Raw genomic sequence first — 16,755 nt, 5'->3', positions numbered from 1 at the left:
CTCCCATGCCAGAATGCATTTCCAAAAGACTCTACCGGCTATGACGGGGGCATCCTCAGGTTGTGATAGGAATGCACAAGGCTGCCTTGTATCTCATTCTCTCCCAGGATCACCCGTCTGTTTTTGTTCCTTATCCTCCTCAGTCGCGCCCTCCTGCTCGCATAGATCTGGCAGGCACCTCGGCCACAGAGAGTCCGTTTGCCGAATGTTTTCTGTAACCCGTTTTCTGCTTCACTTGAAGGATGGGAATATGGGAAGGTTGTCCCACCAGACAAAGTCCCCAAGCACTGGAACCCGACTGAAAAAGCCTACCACACGCATCGGCGGTGCCGCTGGATACGGAAGCGCTCTAGGAAGCCTGACCAGTCTCATCAAGTTAAGGTGCGTTATCACCTTACAGCAGCCAAATGTGAAAACGAAAGCAAAGAACTCAGAGCCACCAAAACAAGCCCCAAACCAAAACGAAAGTAAAACTCAGAGCCACAGCCCAGCTCCACCCACACAATGACATCACTGAAGCCATGTGATAAGACAAAACATTTCTTAAAGGGACAGTCCCATGACAGAATGCATTTCCAAAGGACTCTACCGGCTATGAAGGGGGCATCCTCAGGTTGTGATAGGATATGTTGCACATCAAACCTTGCACGCCGCATTAGTGGGGTTTGGATTGTGGGGCCCGTCTCGCGTTCAAAACATTACACCGAGGCCCCGTCTGCTGTCTCACGTGGGTCTTGAAGACGCGAGGAATGGGCAAGGGAGTTCTCCCCAGTGTCCTGCGGCAGCTTTTTGTCCCTCAAATCACCCTCCCAAAACAGATTCATCCAGTCGCTAGCATGTTGCTATTTTTACCCGGGGGAAGGGAGTATTCCTTCTTTTCACACGTCTATAAGGTGTATCCGAGGATTGATTACTTTGTAGTGAGTCGGGAGATTTTGGTTGGGGTGGAGGGGGCAGAGTATGCGGGGATAGTTATCTCGGACCATGCACCCCACTGGCTGGATATTTGGTTCAGTACGGGACGAGAGCAAAGGCCGGTGTGGAGGTTTGACTCGGGGTTGTTGGTGGCTGGAGGTTTTTGTGATAAGGTGCGGTTGGCGATTAGGGATTATGTGGAGTTCAATCAGAATGGGGAGGTGTCGGCAGGCATTTTTTGGGAAGCACTGAAGGCAGTGGTCCGGGGAAAAATGATCTCATTTACGGTTCGTGCGAATGAGGAAAGGAGGGCGGAACATGACCGTCTAGTGAGTGAGATAGTGGAGGTGGACAGGGAACATTCGAGGGTGCCCACCGTGGAGGGATTGGCGAGGAGGAAAAAGTTGCAGGGGCAATTTGACAGGCCGACAACGGGGAGGGCGGTAGGGCAACTGCGTAGGGCAAGAGGGGCGCAATACGAGCATGGGGAGAAGGCGAGCCACATGCTGGCACACCAGCTGCGGAGGCAGGCTGCGTCCAGGGAAATATTGAAGATCCGGACTGGGGCTGGGGATGTGATGTCAGAGCCAGGGAAGATAAATGAGGCAGACCCAGGAGGAGAGGAGGGGGACATGGGGTGGTTGGACATTTGAAAAAGTGAATTGGGTACTCTAATTTTATTTTTTTTTAGAAAAAAAAAGAATTCCACAATTCAACACTTTCCACGCTTCCCAATTTCGATTCTGAATGACCCACTCCGAATTTTAAGATGGCGCTTGCCCCTTGCTAACGGAGCCACCGGGGGAAACCTTATTTCTTGAATGGGCCTCGTTTCCCCGGAGAGGTTTTAATTAAAACAGGGATTTGAGGAACAAGTGTAACTTTTTGTTTTGTTGCAAGAATTCTGAGCGTTGCTGTACCAAAATAATTCCGTGCACTCTTCAAAATTGAAGCCTTTTAACTTGCGCTCTGATATTCCGCAGAAAGATGAATTTGATTCTGAAGGCTGGGAATACGCCCCTCTGTTTGGTTGGAAGTTTCACGTGACTCCGAACAAGGGAGACACATACCGGCGTAGGCGTTGGAGAAGGAGGATGATCCCCAAGGACGAACAAGGGCCAGCGGCCATTTTCAGGCTGGAAGGCTCTTTGGTAAGTGCTGTTGTCTGCAAAGGTCAGAGGCGCAAGATACTTACAAATGCACAATTATTGAAAGCATTTCACCACTGAGAGTGAAGCAGGTACACAAACAGGAAGAGCAGCAACGGCGAAGTGTCTGACATCACTAAAGACATGCTCATTCTTGATTCTATAGCATGTGATTAGGTTCAGGTTCAGCACAGAAGGAGGCCATTCAGGCCACTGTGCATGTGTAGAGGGAGCATTACTCTGTATCTCACCCCGTGCTGTACCTGTCCTGGGAGTGTTTGATGGGGACAGTGTAGAGGGAGCTTTACTCTGTATCTAACCCCGTGCTGTACCTGTCCTGGGAGTGTTTGATGGGGACAGTGTAGAGGGAACTTTACTCTGTATCTAACCCCGTGCGGTACCTGTCCTGGGAGTGTTTGATGGGGACAGTGTAGAGGGAGCTTTACTCTGTATCTAACCCCGTGCTGTATCTGTCCTGGGAGTGTTTGATGGGGACAGTGTAGAGGTAGCTTTACTCTGTATCTAACCCCGTGCTGTTCCTGTCCTGGGAGTGTTTGATGGGGACAGTGTAGAGGGAGCTTTACTCTGTATCTCACCCCGTGCTGTACCTGTCCTGGGAGTGTTTGATGGGGACAGTGTAGAGGGAGCTTTACTCTGTATCTAACCCCGTGCTGTACCTGTCCTGGGAGTGTTTGATGGGGACAGTGTAGAGGGAGCTTTACTCTGTATCTAACCCCGTGCTGTACCTGTCCTGGGAGTGTTTGATGGGGACAGTGTAGAGGGAGCTTTACTCTGTATCTAACCCCGTGCTGTACCTGTCCTGGGAGTGTTTGATGGGGACAGTGTGGAGGGAGCTTTACTCTGTATCTAACCCCGTGCTGTACCTGTCCTGGGAGTGTTTACTGGAGACAGTGTAGGGAGTTTACTCTGGATCTAACCCCGTGCCGTACCTGTCCTGGGAGTGTTTGATGGGGACAGTGTAGAGGGAGCTTTACTCTGTATCTAACCCCGTGCTGTACCTGTCCTGGGAGTGTTTGATGGGGACAGTGTAGAGGGAGCTTTACTCTGTATCTAACCCCGTGCTGTACCTGTCCTAGGAGTGTTTGATGGAGACAGTGTAGGGAGTTTACTCTGTATCTAACCCCGTGCTGTACCTGTCCTGTGAGTGTTTGATGGGGACAGTGTAGAGGGAGCTTTACTCTGTATCTAACCGCGTACTGTTCCTGTCCTGGGAGTATTTGATGGGGACAGTGTAGAGGGAGCTTTACTCTGTATCTAACCTCGTGCTGTACCTGTCCTGGGAGTGTTTGATGGGGACCGTGTGGAGGGAGCTTTACTCTGTATCTAACCCCGTGCTGTACCTGTCCTGGGAGTGTTTGATGGGGACAGTGTAGAGGGAGCTTTACTCTGTATCTAACCCAGTGCTGTACCTGTCCTGGGAGTGTTTGATGGGGACAGTGGAGAGGGAGTTTTACTCTGTATCTGACCCCGTGCTGTACCTGTCCTGGGAGTGTTTGATGGGGATAGTGTAGAGGGAGCTTTACTCTGTATCTAACCCCGTGCAGTACCTGTCCTGGGAGTGTTTGATGTGGACAGTGTAGAGGGAGCTTTACTCTGTATCTAACCCCCGTGCTGTACCTGTCCTGGGAGTGTTTGATGGGGACTGTGTAGAGGGAGCTTTACCCTGTATCTAACTCCGTGCTGTACCTGTCCTGGGAGTGTTTGATGGGGTCTGTGTAAAGGGAGCTTTACTCTGTATCTAACCCCCGTGCTGTACCTGTCCTGGGAGTGTTTGATGGGGACAGTGTAGAGGGAGCTTTACTCTGTTTCTAACCCCGTGCTGTACCTGACTGGGAGTGTTTGATGGGGACTGTGTAAAGGGAGCTTTACTCTGTATCTAACCCCCGTGCTGTACCTGTCCTGGGAGTGTTTGATGGGGACAGTGTAGAGGGCGCTTTACTCTGTATCTAACCCCGGGCTGTACCTGTCCTAGGAGTGTTTGATGGGGACTGTGTAGAGGGAGGTTTACCCTGTATCTAACCCCCGTGCTGTACCTGTCCTGGGAGTGTTTGATGGGGACAGTGTAGAGGGAGCTTTACTCTGTATCTAACCCCGTGCTGTACCTGACTGGGAGTGTTTGATGGGGACTGTGTAAAGGGAGCTTTACTCTGTATCTAACCCCCGTGCTGTACCTGTCCTGGGAGTGTTTGATGGGGACAGTGTAGAGGGCGCTTTACTCTGTATCTAACCCCGGGCTGTACCTGTCCTAGGAGTGTTTGATGGGGACTGTGTAGAGGGAGCTTTACCCTGTATCTAACCCCGTGCTGTACCTGTCCTGGGAGTGTTTGATGGGGACAGTGTAGAGGGAGCTTTACTCTGTACCTAACCCCGTGCTGTACCTGTCCTGGGAGTGTTTGATGGGGACAGTGGAGAGGGAGTTTTACTCTGTATCTGACCCCGTGCTGTACCTGTCCTGGGAGTGTTTGATGGGGATAGTGTAGAGGGAGCTTTACTCTGTATCTAACCCCGTGCAGTACCTGTCCTGGGAGTGTTTGATGTGGACAGTGTAGAGGGAGCTTTACTCTGTATCTAACCCCCGTGCTGTACCTGTCCTGGGAGTGTTTGATGGGGACTGTGTAGAGGGAGCTTTACCCTGTATCTAACTCCGTGCTGTACCTGTCCTGGGAGTGTTTGATGGGGTCTGTGTAAAGGGAGCTTTACTCTGTATCTAACCCCCGTGCTGTACCTGTCCTGGGAGTGTTTGATGGGGACAGTGTAGAGGGAGCTTTACTCTGTTTCTAACCCCGTGCTGTACCTGACTGGGAGTGTTTGATGGGGACTGTGTAAAGGGAGCTTTACTCTGTATCTAACCCCCGTGCTGTACCTGTCCTGGGAGTGTTTGATGGGGACAGTGTAGAGGGCGCTTTACTCTGTATCTAACCCCGGGCTGTACCTGTCCTAGGAGTGTTTGATGGGGACTGTGTAGAGGGAGGTTTACCCTGTATCTAACCCCCGTGCTGTACCTGTCCTGGGAGTGTTTGATGGGGACAGTGTAGAGGGAGCTTTACTCTGTATCTAACCCCGTGCTGTACCTGACTGGGAGTGTTTGATGGGGACTGTGTAAAGGGAGCTTTACTCTGTATCTAACCCCCGTGCTGTACCTGTCCTGGGAGTGTTTGATGGGGACAGTGTAGAGGGCGCTTTACTCTGTATCTAACCCCGGGCTGTACCTGTCCTAGGAGTGTTTGATGGGGACTGTGTAGAGGGAGCTTTACCCTGTATCTAACCCCGTGCTGTACCTGTCCTGGGAGTGTTTGATGGGGACAGTGTAGAGGGAGCTTTACTCTGTACCTAACCCCGTGCTGTACCTGTCCTGGGAGTGTTTGATGGGGACAGTGTAGAGGGAGCTTTACTCTGTATCTAACCCCGTGCTGTACCTGTCCTGGGAGTGTTTGATGGGGATAGTGTAGAGGGAGCTTTACTCTGTATCTAACCCCGTGCAGTACCTGTCCTGGGAGTGTTTGATGTGGACAGTGTAGAGGGAGCTTTACTCTGTATCTAACCCCCGTGCTGTACCTGTCCTGGGAGTGTTTGATGGGGACTGTGTAGAGGGAGCTTTACCCTGTATCTAACTCCGTGCTGTACCTGTCCTGGGAGTGTTTGATGGGGTCTGTGTCAAGGGAGCTTTACTCTGTATCTAACCCCCGTGCTGTACCTGTCCTGGGAGTGTTTGATGGGGACAGTGTAGAGGGAGCTTTACTCTGTTTCTAACCCCGTGCTGTACCTGACTGGGAGTGTTTGATGGGGACTGTGTAAAGGGAGCTTTACTCTGTATCTAACCCCCGTGCTGTACCTGTCCTGGGAGTGTTTGATGGGGACAGTGTAGAGGGCGCTTTACTCTGTATCTAACCCCGGGCTGTACCTGTCCTAGGAGTGTTTGATGGGGACTGTGTAGAGGGAGGTTTACCCTGTATCTAACCCCCGTGCTGTACCTGTCCTGGGAGTGTTTGATGGGGACAGTGTAGAGGGAGCTTTACTCTGTATCTAACCCCGTGCTGTACCTGACTGGGAGTGTTTGATGGGGACAGTGTAGAGGGCGCTTTACTCTGTATCTAACCCCGGGCTGTACCTGTCCTAGGAGTGTTTGATGGGGACTGTGTAAAGGGAGCTTTACTCTGTGTCTAACCCCCGTGCTGTACCTGTCCTGGGAGTGTTTGATGGGGACAGTGTAGAGGGCGCTTTACTCTGTATCTAACCCCGGGCTGTACCTGTCCTAGGAGTGTTTGATGGGGACAGTGTAGAGGGAGCTTTACTCTGTATCTAACCCCGTGCTGTACCTGTCCTGGGAGTGTTTGATGGGGACAGTGTGGAGAGAGCTTTACTCTGTATCTAACCCCGTGCTGTACCTGTCCTGGGAGTGTTTGATGGGGACAGTGTAGAGGGAGCTTTACTCTGTATCTAACCCCGTGCTGTACCTGTCCTGGGAGTGTTTGATGGGGACAGTGTAGAGGGAGCTTTACTCTGTATCTAACCCCGTGCTGTACCTGTCCTGGGAGTGTTTGATGGGGACAGTGTGGAGAGAGCTTTACTCTGTATCTAACCCCGTGCTGTACCTGACCTGGGAGTGTTTGATGGGGACAGTGTAGAGGGAGCTTTACTCTGTATCTAACCCCGTGCTGTACCTGTCCTGGGAGTGTTTGATGGGGACTGTGTAGAGGGAGCTTTACTCAGTATCTAACCCCGTGCTGTACCGGTCCTGGGAGTGTTTGATGGGGACAGTGTAGAGGGAGCTTTACTCTGTATCTAACCCCGTGCTGTACCTGTCCTGGGAGTGTTTGATGGGGACAGTGTAGAGGGAGCTTTACTCTGTATCTAACCCCGTGCTGTACCTGTCTTGGGAGTGTTTGATGGGGACAGTGTAGAGGAAGCTTTACTCTGTATCTAAACCCCGTGCTGTACCTGTCCTGGGAGTGTTTGATGGGGACAGTGTAGAGGGAGCTTTACTCTGTATCTAACCCTGTGCTGTACTTGTCCTGGGAGTGTTTGATGGGGACAGTGTAGAGGGAGCTTTACTCTGTATCTAACCCCGTGCTGTACCTGTCCTGGGAGTGTTTGATGGGGACAGTGTAGACAGAGCTTTACTCTGTACCTATCCCCGTGCTGTACCTGTCCTGGGAGTGTTTGATGGGGACAGTGTAGAGGGAGTTTTACTCTGTATCTAACCCCTTGCTTTACCTGTTGTGGGAGTGTTTGATGGGGATAGTGTAGAGGGAGCTTTACACTGTATCTAACCCCGTGCTGTACCTGTCCTGGGAGTGTTTGATGGGGACAGTGTAGAGGGAGCTTTACTCTGTATCTAACCCCCGTGCTGTACCTGTCCTGGGAGTGTTTGATGGGGACTGTGTAGAGGGAGCTTTACCCTGTATCTAACCCCGTGCTGTACCTGTCCTGGGAGTGTTTGATGGGCACTGTGTAAAGGGAGCTTTACTCTGTATCTAACCCCCGTGCTTTACCTGTCCTGGGAGTGTTTGATGGGGACAGTGTAGAGGGAGCTTTACTCTGTATCTAACCCCGTGCTGTACCTGACTGGGAGTGTTTGATGGGGACTGTGTAAAGGGAGCTTTACTCTGTATCTAACCCCGTGCTGCACCTGTCCTGGGAGTGTTTGATGGGGACAGTGTCGAGGGAGGTTTACTCTGTATCTAACCCCGTGCTGTACCTGTCCTGGGAGTGTTTGATGGGGACAGTGTAGAGGGGCCTTTACTCTGTATCTCACCCCCGTGCTGTACCTGTCCTGGGAGTGTTTGATGGGGACAGTGTAGAGGGAGCTTTCCTCTGTATCTAACCCCGTGCTGTACCTGTCCTGGGAGTGTTTGATGGGGACAGTGTGGAGAGAGCTTTACTCTGTATCTAACCCCGTGCTGTACCTGTCCTGGGACTGTTTGATGGGGACAGTGTAGGGAGTTTACTCTGTATCTAACCCCGTGCTGTACCTGTCCTGGGAGTGTTTGATGGGGACTGTGTAGAGGGAGCTTTACTCTGTATCTAACCCCGTGCTGTACCTGTCCTGAGAGTGTTTGATGGGGACAGTGTAGAGGGAGCTTTACTCAGTATCTAACCCCGTGCTGTACCTGTCCTGGGAGTGTTTAATGGGGACAGTGTAGAGGGAGCTTTACTCTGTATCTAACCCCGTGCTGTACCGGTCCTGGGAGTGTTTGATGGGGACAGTGTAGAGGGAGCTTTACTCTGTATCTAACCCCGTGCTGTACCTGTCCTGGGAGTGTTTGATGGGGACGGTGTAGAGGGAGCTTAACTCTGTGTCTAACCCCGTGCTGTACCTGTCGTGGGAGCGTTTGATGGGGACAGTGTAGATGGAGCTTTACTCTGTATCTAACCTCGTGCTGTACCTGTGCTGGGAGTGTTTGATGGGGACAGTGTAGAGGGAGCTTTACTCTGTATCTAACCCCATGCTGTGCCTGTCCTGGGAGTGTTTGATGGAGACAGTGTAGAGAGAGCTTTACTCTGTATCTAACCCCGTGCTGTACCTGTCCTGGGACTGTTTGATGGGGACAGTGTAGGGAGTTTACTCTGTATCTAACCCCGTGCTGTACCTGTCCTGGGAGTGTTTGATGGGGACTGTGTAGAGGGAGCTTTACTCTGTATCTAACCCCGTGCTGTACCTGTCCTGAGAGTGTTTGATGGGGACAGTGTAGAGGGAGCTTTACTCAGTATCTAACCCCGTGCTGTACCAATCCTGGGAGTGTTTGATGGGGACAGTGTAGAGGGAGCTTTACTCTGTATCTAACCCCGTGCTGTACCTGTCCTGGGAGTGTTTGATGGGGACGGTGTAGAGGGAGCTTAACTCTGTGTCTAACCCTGTGCTGTACCTGTCGTGGGAGCGTTTGATGGGGACAGTGTAGATGGAGCTTTACTCTGTATCTAACCTCGTGCTGTACCTGTCCTGGGACTGTTTGATGGGGACAGTGTAGAGGGAGCTTTACTCTGTATCTAACCCCGTGCTGTGCCTGTCCTGGGAGTGTTTGATGGAGACAGTGTAGAGAGAGCTTTACTCTGTATCTAACCTCGTGCTGTACCTGTCCTGGGACTGTTTGATGGGGACAGTGTAGAGGGAGCTTTACTCTGTATCTAATCCCGTGCTGTACCTGTGCTGGGAGTGTTTGATGGGGACAGTGTAGAGGGAGCTTTACTCTGTATCTAACCCCGTGCTGTGCCTGTCCTGGGAGTGTTTGATGGAGACAGTGTAGAGAGAGCTTTACTCTGTATCTAACCCCGTGCTGTACCTGTCCTGGGAATATTCGGAATATTCAGTGCTGTCACAGCCCGCCCAAAGTGTTTCAGTTCTCCGACACAAAATTCCTTCACGTTGAGTGCAGAATTGATGCAGAAAGGAGTGCTGGATATCTGTGCAGAGAAGTGGTCCTTTCTGAGTGTTCACAGGGGCAGTGTGGTGGCTGATGCTGTGCCTGTTCTCTTTCAGTGTCAGGAAGACAGTGAGCAGCAGCTGGACGAGCCTGAGCAACAGGAGAAGATACCTGGGCATCAGGAGCTTTATGGGATGACTGCGCCCTTTATATCTTGTATTCTGGACCGTAAGTTTAAAGTGGTTGAGGAAAACTGTGGCTCTCTCACCTCAGGCTATGTGTTCAAGTCCCACCCGGAGACGAGAGTGCTGGTATCTAGGCTGAGACTTCGGCCAAATGGCTAGCGGCGGGATTCTCTGGTGCCACTGGCAGTGCGCCCTCGTCTGCGGGTTTCGAGGCCTGGTGTGGCTTCACTGGGAATTCCCATTGACAGCAACAGGAGTAAAGATTCCATCCGCCAGCGAAAGGCACGCCTGAGAAACCTGCCCTACGGATCAGCACCGAGAGTCTGTCTTTTAGATGAAGGTTTGGACCAAAACCTATCCACCCCATCAGATATACATTAAAGATGCCGTGACGAGGGAGGCGGCACGGTGGCGCAGTGGTTAGCCCTGCTGCCTCACGGCGCCGAGGACCCGGGTTCGATCCCGGCCCCCGGGTCACTGTCCGAGTGGAGTTTGCACATTCTCCCCGTGTCTGCGTCGGTCTCACCCCCACGGTTTGGGCAGCATGGTAGCACAAGTGATTCGCACTGTGGCTTCACAGTGCCAGGGTCCCAGGTTCAATTCCCCGCTGGGTCACTGTCTGTGCGGAGTCTGCACGTTCTCCCCGTGGTCTGCGTGGGTTTCCTCCGGGTGCTCCGGTTTCCTCCCACAGTCCAGCGACGTGCAGGTTAGGTGGATTGGCCATGATAAATTGCCCTTAGTGACCAAAAAAGGGTAGGAGGTGTTATTGGGTTACGAGGATAGGGTGGAAGTGAGGGCTTAAGTGGGTCGGCGCAGACTCGATGGACCGAATAGCCTCCTTCTGCACTGTATGTTCTATGTAACCCAAAGATGTGCAGGGTAGGTGGATTGGCCACGCTAAATTGCCCCTTAATCAGGAAAAAAAAGAATTGGGGGAAAAGGAAGATCCCGTGCCACTGCCTGGAAGAAGAAAGGAGCTACCTCCAGTGCCCTGGCCAGTATTGATCCCTCAGTCATTGTCACAGATTATCTGATCATCGTTCACAGTGCTGTCTGTGGGATCTTGCTCTGCGCACCTTTTCTGCCACGCTCCCTTTGTCACAACAGTGATGACACTTGGAAAAAGTACTTCATTGGCTGTCCTGCTGAAGTGAAAGGCGCTACATAAACGCAAGTATTTCCTTATTTAACCAGGGTGAATGCCCCCCCCCACCCTTGACGTGAGTTTGCAATGTTCCACGTCGAAAAGCAGACCGGGGAGATCGGGAAGATGACTGCCCCCTTTTAGAGCTCCAAGATTGGCCTTGGCGATGAGGAAATTCCTCACCCCGTGGCACAGAAGCAGAGCCCTGTCACACCCCTGTCAGCATCAACGGGGCCGAGGTGGAGATGGTTAGCAGCTTCAAATTCCTAGGGGTGCACATCTCCAAAAATCTGTCCTGGTCCACCCACGTCGACGCTACCACCAAGAAAGCACAACAGCGCCTATACTTCCTCAGGAAACTAAGGAAATTCGGCATGTCCACATTGACTCTTACCAACTTTTACAGATGCACCATAGAAAGCATCCTATCGGGCTGCATCACAGCCTGGTATGGCAACTGCTCGGCCCAAGACCGCAAGAAACTTCAGAGAGTCGTGAGCACCGGCCAGTCCATCACACGAACCTGCCTCCCATCCATTGACTCCATCTACACGTCCCGCTGCCTGGGGAAAGCGGGCAGCATAATCAAAGACCCCTCCCACCCGGCTTTCTCACTCTTCCAACTTCTTCCATCGGGCAGGAGATACAGAAGTCTGAGAACACGCACGAACAGACTCAAAAACAGCTTCTTCCCCGCTGTTACCAGACTCTTAAATGACCCTCTTATGGACTGACCTCATTAACACTACACCCCTGTATGCTTCATCCGATGCCGGTGCTTATGTAGTTACATTTGTATACCTTGTGTTGCCCTATTATGTATTTTCTTTTATTCCCTTTTCTTCCCATGTATTTAATGATCTGTTGAGCTGCTCGCAGAAAAATACTTTTCACTGTACCTCGGTACACGTGACAATAAACAAATCCAATCCAATCCAATCCAATGATTCTATTCTATGATTCAAAAAGAAAAACTGAATCTGGCTGAAACAAAAAGAGAGATACGTCGGGGAAACTTTTCACTCGGCATGCAGCACGACAAATGCAAGAATACCAAATTTCAAACGACGGGCGATTATGGGTGCTGATTGGTTGGTCCGCCAGCCCAGCTCTGTTTGGCTGAGACATTGCCCTGGTCAGCCTCCCAATCAACCAATCTGCCCCCTTTTTTCTCCTGTCGTATAAATTGTTGTGATCGTTTAAAGTTTGGCATTCTTACATTTGTCCTGATGAATCCAACACAGAAAGCTTCGGCAACCTGCCTGTACGAGGAACAGAGGACTTAGGGGAAGGAGTGGACTATTTGGCCCCTTGGGTCTGCTCTATTTCCTGCCTGGCCTCCATAACCCTTGACTTTCCTCTCCATCGAAAACCTATCCAACACGGCTTGGAAAATGACCCAGCCCCCACTGATCCCAGGGAAGAAAATTCCACAGACGAACAACACTCTGAGAAGGAAGTTTTCCTCATCTTTGTCGTAGAAGCGAGACCTCTGAATCAATATTCATAAACACTCATCCTTGTTCAAACAGTGGCAAATGCCCGCTTAACGCAGGGGGGATCAGAGGAACTGTTAGGATTGTTCTCGCTGGAGTTCAGAAGAATGAGGGTGGATCTCATAGAGACTTATAAAATTCTAACAGGACTAGACAGGGTGGATGCAGGGAAGATGTTACCAAGGATGGGTGTGTCCAGAACCAGGGGTCACAGCCTGAGGATTCAGGGTAAACCATTTCGGGCAGAGATAAGGAGACATTTCTTCACCCAAAGAGTGGTGAGCCTGTGGAATTCATTCCCACAGGAAGTTGTTGATGCTAAAACACTGAATATATTCAAGAGGCGGCTGGATATAGCACTTGGGGAGAATGGGGTCAAAGGCTATGGGGAGAAAGCAGGATTAGGCTATTGAGTTGGATGATCAGCCATGATGGTGATGAATGGCGGAGCAGGCTCGAAGGGCCAAAAGGCCTCCTCCTGCTCCTATCTTCTATGTATCTTATGTATCTATGAATTGAGTCAGTCACAGTGTAGTTGTATCAGCAATGTTTAAAGTATGCTGTTGCTATGTTTGGGGTTTAAGGATTGAAACGTTTGCCTTGCGATGAGGGAACCTCCTGACCAGCTCTGTCATTCTCTCCTCCGCACAGCACCCAACGCTTTCCAGTTTCGCGGCTACATCTATCAGGCGAGAGGTTTACTTCCCAAAGATAACAGTAATTCTGCAGGTTAGTACCTTGATATGAGGTGGAGCACTTGCCTCTGATTGTCAGGGGATGGACATGTGTGAGGGGGAAGGCACTGTACTTGTGTGAGTTTGAATGGAAAGGTGCAAACAGGAGTGGGCCTGAGGAAGGAGATGGAAGCTGCAAAGAGAAGGGATTAAGTTATAGTGAGGGACAGTGCTTTACCCCGTATATAAAAACAGGCTACACCTGTCCTGGGAGTGTGTGATGTGGACAGTATAGAGGGAGCTTTACTCTGTATCTAACCCCATGCTGTACCTGTCCTGGGAGTGTTTGATGGGGACAGTGTGGAGAGAGCTTTACTCTGTATCTAACCCCGTGCTGTCCCTGTCCTGGGAGTGTTTGATGGGGACAGTGTAGAGGGAGCTTTACTCTGTATCTAACCCCGTGCTGTACCTGTCCTGGGAGTGTTTGATGGGGACAGTGAAGAGGGAGCTTTACTCTGTATCTAACCCCGTGCTGTACCTGTCCTGGGAGTGTGTGATGGGGACAGTGTAGAGGGAGCTTTACTCTGTACCTAACCCCGTGCTGTACCTGTCCTGGGAGTGTTTGATGGGGACAGTGTAGAGGGAGCTTTACTCTGTATCTAACCCCGTGCTGTACCTGTCCTGGGAGTGTTTGATGGGGACAGTGTAGAGGGAGCTTTACTCTGTATCTAACCCCGTGCTGTACCAGTCCTGGGAGTGTTTGATGGGGACAGTGTAGAGGGAGCTTTACTCTGTATCTAACCCCGTGCTGTACCTGTCCTGGGAGTGTTTGAAGGGGACAGTGTAGAGGGAGCTTTACTCTGTATCTAACCCCGTGCTGTACCTGTCCTGGGAGTGTTTGAAGGGGACAGTGTAGAGGGAGCTTTACTCTGTATCTAACCCCGTGCTGTACCTGTCCTGGGAGTGTTTGATGAGGACAGTGTAGAGGGAGCTTTACTCTGTATCTAACCCCGTGCTGTACCTGTCCTGGGAGTGTTTGATGAGGACAGTGTAGAGGGAGCTTTACTCTGTATCTAACCTCGTGCTGTACCTGTCCTGGGAGTGTTTGATGGGGACAGAGTAGTGGGAGCTTTACTCTGTATCTAACCCCGTGCTGTACCTGTCCTGGGAGTGTTTGAAGGGGACAGTGTAGAGGGAGCTTTACTCTGTACCTAACCCCGTGCTGTACTTGTCCTGGGAGTGTTTGATGGGGACAGTGTAGAGGGAGCTTTACTCTGTATCTAACCCCGTGCTGTACCTGTCCTGGGAGTGTTTGATGGGGACAGTGAAGAGGGAGCTTTACTCTGTATCTAACCCCGTGCTGTACCTGTCCTGGGAGTGTGTGATGGGGACAGTGTAGAGGGAGCTTTACTCTGTACCTAACTCCGTGCTGTACCTGTCCTGGGAGTGTTTGATGGGGACAGTGTAGAGGGAGCTTTACTCTGTATCTAACCCCGTGCTGTACCTGTCCTGGGAGTGTTTGATGGGGACAGTGTAGAGGGAGCTTTACTCTGTATCTAACCCCGTGCTGTACCTGTCCTGGGAGTGTTTGATGGGGACAGTGTAGAGGGAGCTTTACTCTGTATCTAACCCCGTGCTGTACCTGTCCTGGGAGTGTTTGAAGGGGACAGTGTAGAGGGAGCTTTACTCTGTATCTAACCTCGTGCTGTACCTGTCCTGGGAGTGTTTGAAGGGGACAGTGTAGCGGGAGCTTTACTCTGTATCTAACCCCGTGCTGTACCTGTCCTGGGAGTGTTTGATTAGGACAGTGTAGAGGGAGCTTTACTTTGTATCTAACCCCGTGCTGTACCTGTCCTGGGAGTGTTTGATGAGGACAGTGTAGAGGGAGCTTTACTCTGTATCTAACCCCGTGCTGTACCTGTCCTGGGAGTGTTTGATGGGGACAGAGTAGAGGGAGCTTTACTCTGTATCTAACCCCGTGCTGTACCTGTCCTGTGAGTGTTTGAAGGGGACAGTGTAGAGGGAGCTTTACTCTGTATCTAACCCCGTGCTGTACCTGTCCTGGGAGTGTTTGATGAGGACAGTGTAGAGGGAGCTTTACTCTGTATCTAACCCCGTGCTGTTCCTGTTCTGAGAGTGTTTGATGGGGACAGAGTAGAGGGAGCTTTACTCTGTGTCTAACCCCGTGCTGTACCTGTCCTGGAACTGTTTGATGGGGACAGTGTAGAGGGAGCTTTACTCTGTATCTAACCCCGTACTGTACCTGTCCTGGGAGTGTTTTATGGGGACAGTGTAGAGGGAGCTTTACTCTGTATCTAACCCCGTGCTGTACCTGTCCTGGGAGTGTTTGATGAGGACAGTGTAGAGGGAGCTTTACTCTGTATCTAACCCCGTGCTGTACCTGTCCTGGGAGTATTTGATGGGGACAGAGTAGAGGGAGCTTTACTCTGTATCTAACCCCGTGCTGTACCTGTCCTGGGAGTGTTTGAAGGGGACAGTGTAGAGGGAGCTTTACTCTGTATCTAACCCCGTGCTGTACCTGTTTTGGGAGTGTTTGATGGGACAGTGTAGAGGGAGCTTTAGTCTGTATCTACCCCCGTGCTGTACCTGTCCTGCGAGTGTTTAATGGGGACAGTGTAGAGGGAGCTTTGCTCTGTATCTAACCCCGTGCTGTACCTGCCCTCGGAGTGTTTGATAGGGACAGTATAGAGGGAGCTTTCCTCTGTATCTAACCCCCGTGCTGTACCTGTCCTGGGAGTGTTTGATGGGGACAGTGTAGAGGGAGCTTTACTCTGTATCTAACCCTGTGCTGTACCTGTCCTGGGAGTGTTTGATGGGGACAGTGTAGAGGGAGCTTTAGTCTGTATCTACCCCGTGCTGTACCTGTCCTGCGAGTGTTTAATGGGGACAGTGTAGAGGGAGCTTTACTCTGTATCTAACCCCGTGCTGTACCTGTCCTGGGAGTGTTTAATGGGGACAGTGTTGAGGGAGCTGTAGTCTGTTTCTAACCCCGTGCTTTACGTGTCTTGGGAGTTTTTGATGGGACAATGGGATACTGCAAGATGCCTATGGTCAGTGAGTAGATCGAATCCTCAGCCCTGATCTTAACTTTCTGCGGCAATCCCAGGCTCACTATTTGATGAGGTTCCATTAGCTGTAAATTGCCTCCCCGGGTTGGGATGGCATTGGCACGCAGTTCTGGGTGTGGACTGGATTCGAATCTAACACAATCCCTCCTGCAGCCAAACACGGATAAAGGTCCAAGTTTCAAATCCAGTGGCGCTTTGGATAGAGTACGAAGTCTTACAACACCGGGTTAAAGTCCAACAGGTTTGTTTCGATGTCAGTAGCTTTCGGAGCGCTGCTCCTTCCTTAGGTGAATGAAGAGGTCTGTTCCAGAAACACATATATAGACAAATTCAAAGATGCCAAACAATGCTAGGAATGCGAGCATTAGCAGGTGATTAAATCTTTACAGATCCAGAGATGGGGTAACCCCAGGTTAAAGAGGTGTGAATTGCATCAAGCCAGGACAGTTGGTAGGATTTCGCAGGCCAGATGGTGGGGGATGAATGTAATGTGACATGAATCCCAGGTCCCGGTTGAGGCCGCACTCATGTACTTTCTGCTCGGCGATTCTGCGTTGTCGCGGGTCCTGAAGAATGGAGAATGCTTACCCGGAGATCAGAGGCTGAATGCCCTTGACTGCTGAAGTGATTCCCGACTGGAAGGGAACATTCCTGCCTGGAATGGAATCAGATGAGGAGGAGCGTAACAGACATCTACAGACGTTGAAAGATGCCCTCGTACG

At 51.1% G+C, this 16,755-nt stretch overlaps 1 protein-coding gene across 1 annotated transcript in view; it reads left to right on the top strand.

Annotated features, from left to right (window-relative positions):
- LOC140397075 (myoferlin-like) overlaps positions 1-16,755 on the top strand; it is a 183,794-nt gene that overhangs the window by 90,331 nt on the left and 76,708 nt on the right. The window contains exons 24-27 of the mRNA XM_072486107.1: positions 242-381; positions 1,899-2,066; positions 9,562-9,673; positions 12,922-12,999. Coding sequence (XP_072342208.1) covers positions 242-381; positions 1,899-2,066; positions 9,562-9,673; positions 12,922-12,999 — 498 coding nt within the window. The remainder of the gene's footprint in view (positions 1-241; positions 382-1,898; positions 2,067-9,561; positions 9,674-12,921; positions 13,000-16,755) is intronic.

The sequence above is a fragment of the Scyliorhinus torazame genome, chromosome 20 (genome assembly GCF_047496885.1).
Source record: "Scyliorhinus torazame isolate Kashiwa2021f chromosome 20, sScyTor2.1, whole genome shotgun sequence".
Lineage (NCBI taxonomy): Eukaryota > Metazoa > Chordata > Chondrichthyes > Carcharhiniformes > Scyliorhinidae > Scyliorhinus > Scyliorhinus torazame.
The sequence above is the reverse complement of the archived record's forward strand: the minus strand, read 5'-3'. Positions and strand labels throughout refer to the sequence as shown.